Source organism: Lepidochelys kempii, chromosome 8 (genome assembly GCF_965140265.1).
Source record: "Lepidochelys kempii isolate rLepKem1 chromosome 8, rLepKem1.hap2, whole genome shotgun sequence".
Lineage (NCBI taxonomy): Eukaryota > Metazoa > Chordata > Testudines > Cheloniidae > Lepidochelys > Lepidochelys kempii.
In genome coordinates this window covers 7,565,497-7,580,772 of record NC_133263.1, presented here as the reverse complement: position 1 = coordinate 7,580,772, position 15,276 = coordinate 7,565,497, and the positions used below count along the sequence as shown (strand labels likewise).

The 15,276-nt window shown below is 41.2% G+C and overlaps 1 protein-coding gene across 4 annotated transcripts in view; it reads right to left on the bottom strand.

Annotated features, from left to right (window-relative positions):
* The window catches only part of RNF130 (ring finger protein 130), a 91,015-nt gene that overhangs the window by 40,972 nt on the left and 34,767 nt on the right, over positions 1-15,276 (bottom strand). For all 4 annotated transcript variants that reach the window (XM_073355363.1, XM_073355364.1, XM_073355362.1 and 1 more), the window contains one exon: positions 7,414-7,664. In XM_073355363.1, the coding sequence (XP_073211464.1) occupies positions 7,414-7,664 (251 nt within the window). The remainder of the gene's footprint in view (positions 1-7,413; positions 7,665-15,276) is intronic.

Genomic DNA, 15,276 nt, shown 5'->3' with positions numbered 1-15,276 from the left:
AAACCTGCTTATGCAAAGATTTTTCACTAGGAAGACAGCATCTTGTACTTCTGTAGAAGGTCCTGACAGGGAAAGTCAGCTAGGGCTGGAAAGAAGAATGAATGGTGAGAGAAAACATCTTGAACAAAGCCTGTACCTTACTAGATGAAGTTTTAGACAAGCGTTTTCACTTTTATTTGCGCTCCCTTTCTAACCCTATTCCTTTTACTTGGCATCACAACCTATATTCTGTTATTAAATGTGTTTTATTTTTACTATAAACCAACTCAGTGCTGTGTTTTCTGGGTAGGGTGTATTTACTCCTGGTAAGTTAATAAGCTCTGATGTGTTTTTGTCTCTTTAAAGGAACAAGCAAAGATTTTTTCTCTGAACTGTCTAGGAGAGGGCTGGACACTGCAGAGCATACCATTTTGGGGAACTTCCAGAGTGTGTTGGAGTCACCTTGCTGGTTGTAACTAAGGTTGGTGGGAGCCAGAAAGGGGCTGTAGACAGGCTGTGGATCAGGGCTGTCTAGTACACAGACACTTCGGATGTGACCTGAAGGCTTGTCGGCTGGTGCCAGGTTGTGAGCTACAGCAGCAGGACATTTCAGGCACCCAGAGTTACAGGGCAGGCAGTGACAACCTCTCACTGATCTGGATTGGACCTTCAAACCATGTGACAATTACATATACATATGTACCTGCACTGAAAGTTATAATATAAGAGTTCATTTTCCTTTGGAAACGTTCATATTTAACTTGGGCACCTACAAAACTAACAGAGCAAGCTTGATCTTTAACAACATTTCACATTTAACTATCTTGTAACTCTAATAGCAGTTTGGAGATCATATTAAGTTTCAGGGGTTGTGTACTTTAGGGGTTTACACCAATGTGAAAATAAACAGCACAGATGTGTTGCACTAGTGGAACTTACCCCGGTTTGAAACCAGTGTAAATTGTACCATCTACACTTTTGATTTTCACCCATGTGCTTACACTGATGCAAAAATTCCTAATGTACACAAGCCCCCTGATGAACCAATATTCTTTATGTCTCAGTCTTGCTATTTGTACACCTTGGGTAGATGGAATTTTTGCTTTTAGACTCATGACTGATACTAGCTTAAGGAAAAAGACATCACTAACTGGCAAACTGAATAACCACAAAAGGTGTTTAATGATTTTGGACGAGTGGAAGTGCACAAGGTTAACTGTAAGGCACCTGTAACATACAGTTCGATGTATTTTTTTTATTTAAGAAACACAGCATCCGTTTTCAATGATTTCTGTAGAAAGGCTAGTGTGCTTCTACATACAATTGCTTAAAAACAGCAGAGTTCAGAAATTAGCTGTTCCTGCATTACTAAAAGCTCTAGCTTCTCCTTTACAATATATCTGAGCACTTCAAATTGAGCTCTTGCTGTTGCCACCTCCTTATTAAACTTTAATAAGATGAGCTTTTTAAACCACATAAAAATTTCATCAAGTTTGTCCTGACCTTTGAAAAAATCTAAAGAAAGTAAAAAAGGTCATAAGAGCACCTCCCCCACAGAGCCGCTGTTTTAAAGCATCTGCACTGGGAAGAAGCCTACAGCAATATATGGGATGCAGGGGGAACAATTTGTCACTCAAGGAACATCCATGGAGTACTAATTACCTTTAAATTTTTAACATCCAAAGGGATCATGATGAGTACCAGTTACAGTGTAGACACCTAAATATGAAGTATCCCAGGAAAACTTGCAGGTTCTCCATAGGTCCTACCACACCACAACCACTATTTCTGGGAACAATGGAGAAGTAAATCTTTAGTCAGACTTTGTCTACACTGGCAAGTGAAAGACAAAACTTTTGTCGTTCAGAGATATTAAAACACCCGAAAGACAAAAGTTTTGACGACAACAACAAATGCCGGTGTGAACAGCACTCTGTCGGCAGGAGAGCTCTCTTGCTGACAATACTAACCCCACTCGGTGGGTGTGGAAGATTTTTGTCAGCAGGAAAGCTCTTTCCTGATGACAAACAGTGGCTATGTTGTGCACGGCTTAGCAGCACGGCTGTAGTGACAGCCGTGTCGCTAAACGCTGCGCAGTGTAGACATAGTCTCACTTTTGAAGCTTTAAAAAGTTTTGCATTTGTTTTAGGCACTGTTCAAGTAGCATTTAGCAGAGCTGTTAGAGCTTCAAAAGGAGCCATAAGGAGTCCTTTTTTTAATGGAACATATCCAAAGGGGCATCACAGAGCAAGTCACCACAGATGGACTTAAATGACTCTTGAAAATGATTATTTAAGTAGTGAATATAGCCAATTTCAGAGTTTCAAAACAAACTGAGGACCTACAGAGAGAGCAAATTCTATCATCAGTGTGGAGAATAAGAGAATGTCAAGAAGAATGCATGCAGGATTTGTTGAGGCTTGTTAATCCTTCCCCATAAAAGAAATGGGACAGTATATGGGAACAGAAGCAGGAAGAGAATGAAGAAAAATTAGGCTATTAGGCTCCATGTCCATTTAACAAAGCTATCACTTTCAGAGTCCAATTAGTATCGGAGTAACTGTCATGAGTGACTAAGGAATTTCTTACAGTGGAGCCATATTTAGACAGACAACTATAGACAAAATATTGGTGAAAGAGAAATAGCACAATAAAGTTCAGAGACTGGCTAAGTTGGTTCATGGAGTTTTGAAATACCAAGAGTCAGAGGCGTTCTGCACAGTTAAGTGGCATGAAGTCTACATGAGAATCCTTCTCTGCATTGACATCAGCCAGGTTTGCAATATTTTCCTTGGTTCTTTAGAACCCTCATCACCATAAGGAAGCCCTAATATAGCTTCAAGCACAATATAGGTTTGTCTACTACTCTGGGCTTTCCCAAAGGTCACACAAGAAATTACTGCAAATCACTTAGTCTCTGTGCCTTAGTCTCTGTGCCTCAGTTTCTTTAGCTAGAAAATGGGGATACTTATTTAACTCACAGGAACATTACAGGATTAATTCCTTAGTGTTTGGAGTGAATTTTGACAATCTATACAGAGTGCACTGTAGAAGTGTAGTGCATTATGAAGTTAATCAGTTCTCAGTCCACTAACTAGGATAGTAAATAAGGGCTATGTTTTCTTTAAAATAACTTTCAGGATCAGCTTTTTGGAACTATAGAAAATCACTGTCAGGTGCCAACTACAGGACCCAATGAAGTTAGTAAAAGATGAAGGCACTCAACTCCCCAGAGAACTGGACCTTTAATATGACTCATTTCTTGGTCTGAATGTTCTCGGGCAGCTTTCAGAATGTCAAATCAGACACTGAGCCTACATAATTACATCTCTTAATGACGTGGGCAGTAAATTCTGTTTTTAATTTACCAACTGCCATCATTCTGCAAGTCACTCTGTAATGGTTAATGTAGAGAATTCTGTCCAGCTGCATCTCTGGACTTTTAAGTCCAGTAGAACTGTGGTCACAAAACTTTTTCATAAGGAGGATAACGTCTTACAGTGTCTCATGAATTACCAACCATTCTATTTGCAATCTCATAACAGCTCTGTGGCATCACCAGCAATTGCTTACAGGGAAGAATAATGTTAGAAAAGCAATGCCATTTTGCTATTTTTAAAAAAAGCTATTTAGTAGTTGCAAATGAGGAGAGAGTGCTATGTGACTATCAGGCCTGCAATGACCCTACAATAGCTCAGGAGATGACCAGCAATCCTTAGAACCAAGGAACTTCTTGGGAACTCCTAGTACACACATGCTACATTTGACTGAAATAGACCACCACACTAACTTGATGAGATGCACTGAAATCAGATGAAATTAGCTAGTACTCTTGGGGAAGTATCAGGGCTTGATTTTCAATTGAACCTCAACTCATTTTCTGCTTAGGCATGTGTAACTGCAGGTGCACATCCTTGTACGTTAACACTCGCACACACTGGATGAGAAAATCCATCCTGTCTATACACAGGTCCTAGTGCACCCGAAGAGCTCAAGCATATATGGAGATTATCTGATGAAAATTAGGCCCTTAGTGTCTTAGATTAGATCACATTTCATCCAATTGCATGATGACGAATGTCATCCGCTGCTTGTGGCACTGTTCCAGAAGTGCTGGTCTACATAGGGGGCATCAGCAACTAGACAGAGTGTCATGAACAGCAATCGGACAGTTTTGAGTCTACCATGCCTAGGTACACCTCCTCCTCCTCCATCATAAGGTATGTCAAGTGCCTTTGGTGGGTCAGAAAACACTGCGGAAATGTCCGCCAGCATGTCACAGGAGCTCTGCCTGTTTCATGAGACAAGGGTGAAAGCTAAATCAAGGGAAGTTCTTCAAGAGGCACCTCCTCCATGTTGCTCGCTCTGATAGCTGGAAGCACACACAGCAAAGTGATTACTCAGGAGGATGTGTTGGTAGGCTGTTCAAACTTCCTGAAACATGCAACGTGGGCAGTAAAGTTTTCCACTATGCACCATGTCAAAGGGCTAGAGAGGCCACATTTCGGGAGAGTGCTTGGGAATCTGGGGTATGGTTTGACTCAGGTCTGCGTGCTGCTGTGTGGTTGCCAGAGCCCCAGGTTAGAAAATCCTGAACACAGGGTTAACAACCAGCATTAGACGCTCAAGTCCTGGGTTCTCTAACACAAGTCAGCGGATTCCAGTCCCAACAACCCTGAGCTTACAATGTGAAGTAGACATATGCAAAGGGAGATTGTGGAATCCCTATCATTGGGACCTTTTAGGAACAGGACAGACAAACACCTGTCCAGGATGGTCTAGGTATACTTGGTCCTGTCTTAATGCAGGGGACTGGACTTAATGATCTCTTGAGGTCCCTTCCAGTCTTATATTTCTTTCTATGATTCTGAGGTCTATTTAGAGCATGCCAAATACTTTTAATTCTCTTTTTGACTGTGATCACATTATTAGACCATTACTATTTCAAGAGGGTGATTCAAATGTAGGGCTGGATGTGAAATAGTGCTGGGGCCTTCTGAGTTAACCACATCCACTGTGTTCAAATTGGGAGGTCAAGAGAAACTGTCTTTCGCTGGCATGTAATATTTTTTGTTGGCCTGCTTACATGTTGGCAGGACCCATGTGGGGGTCTGCCATATGATTTTGGCAGGGTCCAAGAGTGCCTCATTAATAGGGAGGGCTACTCTGTAGAAGAATGTAAGATGTCCAATAGCTTGTGGTGTGACTCAGTCACCTCCTGTAGTGGCATCTGTAGTGCCTCTGCCACCTGCTAGGCCAGGTCCTGAAATACTTTAAAGTCATCTGCCATTGATGGTGGAGGGAGCATCACGGTCTCATCTGGTGATGACAATGAGAAATTAGCCTGAGGGGTAACTTCCTCCTTGGCTTCAGCCTCTCGTTCCTCCACCGTCAGTTCAGGGAGCTCAGATGCCCTCGATGCAGCAGCTGAAGGAGGATGTCTCCTCAGTTGTTGATAGGCCACACTAGCGCTATGGGAGGCATGTTTGTCTTTGAGCCTGTCAGGGATCACAGTAGGGCCATTGCGAGGGTGGGGAGGGACCAGGTGGTTGGTACCAAGGCTGTCCATACGAGGGAGGCTGTGGATCAGGTGGATGGTATGGTTGTGGTCCATGGTGGAATTGGGCACTATACGGAGGGTGAGAAGAGCAATGGGAAACCAAGTCCTCTTGCTCACTTTCTGACTCAGTGGATGAGAAGGGTAGTGCATGACATGAGGTTGTTGGTGAGTCAGGAGTTCTGGGTGAACTCGGTAGAGGGGCGCCGGTACTGACCAGAGGCGAATCCAGCACATCAGACACCAAGAGGTCCATCGCGTAGCAGAAGACTGGTGGTGCCGAAGGTGTCGATAACCAGTGGTGGTTGTCGGAACTGCGATGCCTGCACCAAAGGAGTCAGTCATATGGTCCTGGTAGTATGGTCCGTCCAGGCCTGGCGTGCCACAGGTGGTATGATGTTTATGTCCATTCTAGGTGGATTTTCTATGTTTGTCGCACCAGACAGTACTGATGGCTCCTTGCCTGTGCCCATTGTGTCCTTAGGCAGCCCCACGTGCTCTTTTGGGGCAGTACTGCGCAAGCCCTGGGTAGTGGATTTAGAAAGCTTTGGTGCAAGCAGTACAGACAATCGAGCTGGAGATAGTCTTTACCTCGATCAGGGGTCTTTGTGGGGACTCATGGTCCTTTTCTTAGAGGCCTTGTGCGAGTGGCTCATGGACATCTCTTTGGGTTCACCTCCCTTAGAAGTAGAGGGTTGTGGTGAGGTTTTTCGCCATCTGGGGTCCTGATGATTGAAGGGCTGCCTCTGTGAGTAGGAGTTTGAGTCTCAGTTCTCCATCCTTTCTGGACCTGGGCTTCAGTTGCTGGCACAAACCACACTTCTGTGGGATGTGCTCCTCTCCCAAGCAGCGGACACACTGAGAGTGTCCATCAGTCACTGGAATAGATTCCTTGCAACTGAGACACTTCTTGAAGCCTGGAGAGCTGGAAATACCCCGTCCAAGCGGGGGTCCGTAGACAGATGGTTGAGGAAAGAATGAAGTCTTTTTTGTTTTGGGCAACGGCCAAATAAAAGATAAATGGAGTAAAGAAAGAAAAGAAGCTTAAAAATAGCTAAAGATTAGCACTTCTAAAGAGATTAATGATCCACCAACGAATAGCTAAAGCTCCGTCTCTCACCAGGGGCAGCTGAAAAGGAAATGAGGAGGGTTTGCCTGCACAGTGCTGGTTTGCCTCATGGCAGCGCACAAGGAGGCAGCGCATGCGCAGGCTGAACAAACACTACCAACAAAGTTCTCCGATCAGCAGTGCAGGGTCTCAGATACAACTACAGTAGAACACCCATAGGGACACTACTTGAAGCAGCAGAAAATATTTTACTGCACTGCACATCAGTTTATAACACTGGGTCATTTTTGTTTAGAGTTCTAAAGGAAGGAATTTCTCACTTTAAATAACTCCATATTCATTAATGAGCAGATTCAAGAAACTAAAGAATAATCATAAGGAGATGCATTCTTTCTTTAGGATTTTCATTATATCCTATTACACACAGCTCAAGCAGTTCACTTTCAATTTCTCAGGCTAAGAGTGATGGATTTCTAAAAACCCAGGATTTACTTTCTCAGACTAATAATTTGAAAAAGTCAATCACACTTCAGTTTGTGGCCCAATAATAAAGAATGTGCAATGACAATCAACTAGAGTAACTTTAGTATCGAATAGTATTCCTTCCTGTTTTTTGTATGGCGATATGTTACTCATCATAGCAAGCATCTGCTAGATGAAATTTTCCTCCATTGGTATATACTCTTTCGGAATACAGGGTTCATTGTTAATAGCATAGTATAATTACTATGTATATGATCTGATAGTTAATTACAGCAATATATAAAAATAAAAACATCTAAATAGATAGAAACAAGGGGCATCTTACCTGGTTCCTGTCACGTGCATTTGTGTACCTGATCTTCTGGATGAAGTAAAATATTAACCATGCTGATGAAATTATCATCAAAACGATGAATGATATTGACACAAAGACTAGAGAGCCACGACTAAAATTCTTTGGAGGAACACGGGCACCAACTGCTATTGCCATCAGGACAGAGATGTTCTTTTCCAAGTAATTTAGGATCTCCTTTACCTTGGACTCTGTAATCATGACAGCAACAATGTCTCCAGTTCCTACAAAAAACCGATAAAAGAAAAAAATCCACTCACTTTACATCTAAAATTAACATGGCACATGCTGTTCACACCAAAGTTTTATTACACAGATGTCTGATGACTTATCTTAAAGGATGCATTTAGCCCTCCTCAACACCTTGTGGCTGTTTAGCATTCATGGCTTGTACTAAAGACAGATCTCTGAATTGTGATGTTAAGTTTCCACAGTGCTACCAGGTACTTGAATGCTACCGGATTTACAGATTGTCATGGGTATTGTTTTTTCAAACTGAGTGTGTACTGAACTAGTGTAAAAAGGTACATTTCTTATCCATGTATGATACCCCGCAAACTTCAGCCATGAGACCAGAGCAGATATTTATTCTCCTGGAATTTAAATACTATTCCACAGAAATCCCACTAGAAACTTACTTCTATAGGAAATAAAATGGCATTTATTAGGGTTTTTGTTTTGTTGCAGAACTTCACAGGTATCATCCATGTAAAGTGTAACGTGTTTTAAAAAATAATTACATCTCTTAGGAAGCCAAGTAATTAAGGGAGAAAAAGTAATTCTCAGTTCTCCCCCTCAGGGGGCACCACAGTGTCAAGTATGGCAGCAATCTGTTGGGGGCCTATAAAATATCTGAAGAGGGAGGGAAGCAGCATAGGTGTCCACAAAGTACATGCAATTAACTATCAAGTTGTAGCCCTATAAAATTTAAGTAACGCAGAGAATATGGCAAACTCCCCCTGCAGTGTCAATGAATCAGATGAAGTGACTGAAGTCGTCAAGCTCCCAGCTCAAATGAGCAACACAATTTCCAGGCAAAGAACTTGATCTAGATATGAAGCTGTTAAGGCTTTCCCATGAGGTAACAGATCTAGTAGGCTACTATAGTTACTACAGTGAAAATCACTGCAATCAGGAAGCAGGAGGTAAACAATTAGGCAATTCGCTACTGCCCATAAAAAGAGAGCATTGTCTCTTTTTAATCAGACTGAATATTTCTAGACCAGGAAAAGCCATGGAGTGAAGAAGAGAAAGACAACTCAAGATTACCAATAAGCAATTTTCTCATCATGTGTCTTATCTCTTTTCTATGTTACAGCATCAGGTAGGAAGCCTAGCAAATCAGCCATGACCTTTCAAACTTCATCATGTGTGGAACAGTTTGGTGATCTGCATAAAAGGGACCTTAGAAGAGGGGTGAGAATCTTTGGGAATGATGGATTATTCTTGGTGTGGTCCATCTGAAGGAAAAGCTAAGGAATAAAGAATTACCCTTCAGTGGTCTTGACTGTCTTAAGGTACCAAGTCCTTTTCTCTGTGTGCCCTTTGGAGATAGTTTTAGGATCACTCTGACTAGTCTAGGGAATCCAGTACTACGAGGCTTCTGTTGACAAGCTAAGGAATTAGTCCTGATAGACATTGCCTTAGGGTACCCATAGTTGAGTGGCAGCTGCTCTGGAAAGATGCAGGGTTCCCCTAAAATGGTCCGACTCCCTTGGTGACCCTAGGTAAGCCACTGCAAGAAGAAGGACAGAGAGCTATGGAAGAGGGACTCCAATAGTGAAGTAGCAAAAGTAAGTTTCTGGCCAGGTCACTCTGGAGTAAGGGAAAGCAAGGAATAAGTTGGGATGGAGAACGGGGGAAAGAACAAATGTCAAGATTCAGCAGAAAGCAGAGGATTAGATGCAGGGCCTGTCAGCTGTACAGTCAGAGCCGCTGGCTCAGATTAGACAGAGCCCCTATATGTGGTGGAAACAGCTAAAGAGCAGGAAACGGAGCTCCCGTAGAAAGAAAAGAGCCCAGCAGAAGAGGTGGTGGGGGTCAGAGTGAGTAAATTAGTAGGCTCAAAATTGGCTCCCCAACAAAAGTCTGGAAAGCTGTGTAAAGGATGTAAGAGGCGGGGGAGGGAGGAATGCTAGAGAGCCCAGAGGGACAGCATGAGGGAAGTACACTTATGTCAAGAGCCTCTACAAATTGAGAGAATATATGGCTCAGATGGAGAGACCTGTTTCTCCAAACTGCTTCTCTTCGCCCATATCTTTTTTGTCTCCCTTTCTTCTTGCTGTAGAAAAGCAGGGGAACAGTTTTTTACACTAGTATGAAGGAGGAAGGGCTTGCTTTAGATTAAAAAAGTGCAATCTTTTTACCTCCTGCTTTCTGGCTGGAAGAGAGAACATGTAACGTTTCTCTATAGAATGGTTTCAGAGTAGCAGCCGTCAGAGAACACATTTAACAACTCTCCTAAGCCCTGAACTCCCTACTATGAAAACCAGTAATTGAACAGGAAAGTGTAATGATGGATCATGCTTAGACTCACTATGTACAGCTCTCAAAGAAATCGTCTTAATGAGCTTCTCAATGTCATAAGCATAGTTAACAGAATGGTACCTGCCCCCAGTCTCAGTAGAGAAGAAAAGCCCTACCATGAGAATTGATGTACATGGTAATTACTTGAAAACAAATTCCGTAGCCCATCAAGAACAAACAAGAGGGGTTCCCCACAACAAACAAACAAAAAAAAAAACCAAACCCCATAAGACCTAATTGCTTAACAGTTTAAAATATTATAAACGAGTAGGGTGGAAGGAGTAACCAAACCACCACATTTAAAAGACCACGTGTAAAATAGGCAAAATCCAGTGTTTCATTTGGAACAGAGTATTTTTAAAGAAAAGTAGACATAACTCATCTGAAGCTTTAAACAAATAAAAACCAACACAAGTTATAGAAAATTAATTTGAATAGTAGAGCACCAGAGATTCACAGAAGATCCACTGTAGATTGTTGCTGTACAGGCATTCCCTCAATTCTTGGGGAAGATTGAGTGTTTCAGTTTCACATGAAAATGTACAAACTATTTGCTGTGATATTTACTAGATGATAGGGATTGAAGAAATTAAGAGAGCAGAAAGCCCAAACCCTCTATTTCAGTATCTCCATTTCCAGTCAGCACCTTAACTCGTTAATTCTATGAACAGGGCATTAATTGGCTTCCTACCCTGTACAGGAATGGCCTAGTCCATACCTGCAGCTGAGATTAGTACAAGACAAGAGCCATCTGTCCCTTGGCTGAGAAATCCTTTGTTAACACATCAGTGCTGCATATACTAAGTATTTCTGATACCCTGAACAGTAAGGCTCATAGATGACACGTGATGATCAAGAGCAGACCATTTATTTATGCTCAGTGTTTCTGCTAGAACAGCAGGTCACATACTTTATTGATTCATATACCACCTTCTTAAAAAGAGTTGCTGTGAAGAGAGTTGATGGAACATTAAGCTCATGTACCACAATCTGGGAAACCCTGCCCGACAGCCCTGTCTTGCTATGTGTCCCAATTAGTTACATACTGCCATCCTGGAATCACTCTAGTGCATCAGAATATCAGCCAGCAACAGCCAAACTAGTGTTTCAATACAAAAGTTATTCATGGAGAAATTGGCAAAGCACAACTGCCTAAGATCTCATTAGCTTAGCCCGCTTCTCTCTCAATCAACTGCAGAAGCCTTTACTCAGTCTTTGCCCTAAAGTGATGACAATCTGTCTTGGTCATGTGTTTGTACAATCCCTAGCACAAGGGGTCTGGTCCATTACTGGGGTTTCCTTGCCACTACCGCAATATAATTTACACCTAGAATGATTCAAAGGTAAACAGATAGAAACCACTACTACTGCTTCCGACTCTCCAAAAAAGAAAAGAAAACTAAGGAAGAAAGGAAAACAGGTTGTGTAATTATGAGTGAAAACTTTCTGTATGTTTTAATCAGTGGAAATTGTAAGATGGAAAGTTCTTTAGTATGCTAACACTAACAAAGCCGATTACCCATGGAGAAGGGGAGAAAAAGTCTATCCAATGCTTCACATCTTACACAGCTTCAAAAGAGTTGAAGAAAAACCTCTGAAATACTGAACATAAAATTTTGAAAGTATTTATAGAAATAAATGTATGTATTAACAGTGAAAAGAAAAGGAGTACTTGTGGCACCTTAGAGACTAACCAATGAAGTGAGCTGTAGCTCACGAAAGCTCATGCTCAAATAAATTGGTTAGTCTCTAAGGTGCCACAAGTACTCCTTTTCTTTTTGCGAATACAGACTAACACGGCTGTTACTCTGAAACCTATTAATAGTGAAGTCACATCCCAAAATGCTAATGAGAGCCAACATTTTAGTCAGCCAAGAACAAAGCTATTCTCCAGGAAAAAGACAACTGGATTTTCACTAAAACCAGCCACAGGTTGTGAACTAGGGACAGACACTAGATCTAGGATGCAATACTCACAGATGCCAACATTTAATTTAGACGATTCTTGTATTTCATATTAGTGTAGCTTTTCCTATATTAAATACAAGTCAGCTGGCCTGGCTGTAAATGTATGGGGTTAACACTCTGCTGAATATCATTACACAATTTTTTATTATTATTTGATAGGGGGGAAACAAACCGAAAAGTGATAAAAGGAACTAAAGAAAGGGTAGAACTGAAAAGCAATGGAGCGACGAGGAAGGAGAAGTGATAAGGAAGAAGAAACTGATAGGGAAGAAATAGTGGAACTCAGACCAAGAATTTTTCCCCCTTACGAAATTGTGTGACATTAAGTTTTGTCTACTACCAAAATTTTATATTTTGTTAGCTCACTGGATTAATCACAGAGTGACAGTGTTCACTCCTAGTTAATGTAAACAAGATTAAGAAAACAGGAAGACAGCTATTTCAAAGAAGAATCCTCATTTTCTCTCATATATTCCACTGTCCCTTCAGCAGTCCACTTTTAATTTCTTCTAAGGCTACTGAAACTTCTTTTGAAACTTATTGGATTGGCCACTGCGGGAATCCGGCTACTATATTAGACAGACCATGGGTCAGATTTAATCCAGTATCGCAATTTCTATGTCCCTATCTTAGTACTAGCAATAACAGAGTCCTGACACCAACGGAGAGCTAGTAAAAGTCTACTGTCTGACAAATTCTCAGCTGACATCCTGGAGTGTCCACAAGCATCTGACTGAACAAGTTGGTGCCTGGTGACGACATGGCGAGAGGCAGATAAATGTTTTGTGAATATCTGACTCTTGCAAAACCCATAGAAGAAAAAGAAAAAGAGTAGGCTGACACCATTTAAGTTTGGTAACAATCCTTCCACGTCCTGCCTCACGTGGCTAAAGGTGGCTATAAGCGTACATGAAGTATACTATACTTTCACTTCATTCTGCCATTTTCGTGACACCAAGATCCCACAGCAACAGACTGTTCAGTCAATTCTGGTGAACTGTTTTCAAGGCAACACCTTTAGGGAAAACCATTTATTGTCCTCCTGGCTTCACTAACCTTTTTCTGAAAAGGTCCCATCATTGCAGCTCTACTGGTGGTAGCAACGGTTCAAGTAATAGTATGCACAAGGCATCAGACAGCTGCCAACATTTTAACCACCATATTTTTTACATCTGTGCCATGTTAGTAACAGTGGGAAGATTTTCTGCAGAAATGGCTAGTGTAGACATAGCCTTGGAAGGAGATAAGAACATTTTAAAGAGATTTACCACAAGAGCAGACTACCTAACTAGGGGTGGAAGATGCAAATATGGGTTAAGGCAACTGTTAGCTGTGTTTTTGTGGATACACATCCAGAAGAAATTTAAGTTCTAAAAGGGTTACAGGAAAAACCTGATCCTAAAACTGTTTGCCCAGAACAGCAATATCCCGTCAAAGCGGATACCCATACAGATACCTTTGTGTAGGTAGGATACCTGGGGTTCTAGTGAAGTTAACATCAATATCAGATGATCAGCTGGGGTCGTGGGAGTATGAAAGGGCTGAGATACCCGAGAAGATTACCACCACCACATACTTTGACACTAGTGTCTAGGTCTGACAGATGGTACCCATTTAGATTACCTTTTGTGCAATTTAAGAGTAGATATACTGTGCATACTATTTAAAAAAATATTTCTATTGCTAAATCTTGTTTAAATAGGGTTTTACTTCATGCAAAACATCCTGAAGGAGAAGGAAAAATCCTACATTTCCATAAGATAGTTGAAGAAACTTGTCAGCATCTACCACATTCAGTATTCTCAATCAAAAGAGTACAGACTAATGAGTTTTCCCCCATAAGATGTGTGTTCAGAGCTGCAGTTCTCAGAACATGTAGGAAATACTAATTAACCACAGGCATCTACATTTCATAGGCTCAGGAGATCATAAGCTAATATGTAATATTCAGTATGTCAAGTTATTACACAAAGGTTAGCTTCCGTAGGTAAGACAAAAGTCTCACCTACACTACAAACGGTCAAGAAATTACAGTAGCATTCCAGTTTCTAGTGTAAACAGGATCTTGACCATGTTCCATAACCAGGCTAAAACTTTGGAAATGTAAAGAACTTCCACAACAGTGACTTGCAATATGAAAGCTTCTCACCTACATACAGGGAGCTATTTGCTATTTCTAATAGCAGTTTAGAGCTATCTGACAACTAAAAATCAGCAATACTGATGGTAAAGCTTGAATTCTTGACTTGTCTACATAGGAGGACATGGATATACATAGAACAAGGATGTAACCAGGCTCACTGACTCAGCTTGTACTATTGCAAATAGAACCCTTCCTTAATACTGTTTGCAATAGTCAATTCTAGAGCCCTGCAAAAACAAGAGAGACACTTAAAAGTAAGCACAATGTGCAATTAGAATTCAAAAGGAAACTGCAAACATTTTAGTTTACAAGAGCAAGAACAGACATTGGACAGTATTATGAAAATCTGCCTATAGACTTCACTATCCTGGTGTTTAAAGTTCACAATTGCACTGCTAATGTAAAAGTCAGCACTTCTTAAAGAAGAAAATAGGAACTGAATGAAGGGAGGGGATGAGATTAAGAGGAACACAAATCCAGAAAGTGTATACAGCTTTCCAAAGAGTGGCACTGGGAAATCACCTAAAGAAATTGTGTTACGTGCCAGTTTAACAAGGCTGTGACAAATTAAGGCATTTTCACATCCCCTGCAGATTTACTAGCCTTAAACAGGAATACCCTTCCCAACAGAACAGCTTGTGTGTCTGTGTTTTTTAAGCTTCAAGCTTTCAATACAACTTTCACTGGAGCATCAGGAAGATAAATTGATTGTGTGCTGTGCTAAGATGAGCACCACAAAAAAAAGAGTTATAAAATCCTCTTCAGACCTGAAATTATGAATTTTGTTAAAATGGTAGGGAAAGCTTCTCTTTTTCCAACTCTCTCTTGACTACTGCCTTATTCTTAGATTCAAATAGTTCAAACAGATGTGACCAATCATTTTGCTTGTACTGTGCAGCCTTCCTCTAGGTGTAGAGCCTGTTACCTTCTGGAAATATCATTTACACCTCATGCTCCTGCAGAAAATCTCGTCGTATCCTCAGGGGCTTTACGTGATGGAAATGTCATTCAAAAGATGACCTAACCTTTTCATCCTTTTAATTCTTTTCACCAAGGCAAAACAACTCTGGAGAAACAGGTATAAGGCAGCTGAAGACTGAAATGTGTCTACAGAAGTTTGACATAGCAGTTTCTCCCTCCCTCCCACAAGTAATGCTTCTTTCTATCTATGTGACCTCGCAAGGCTGGAATGGAAAGGA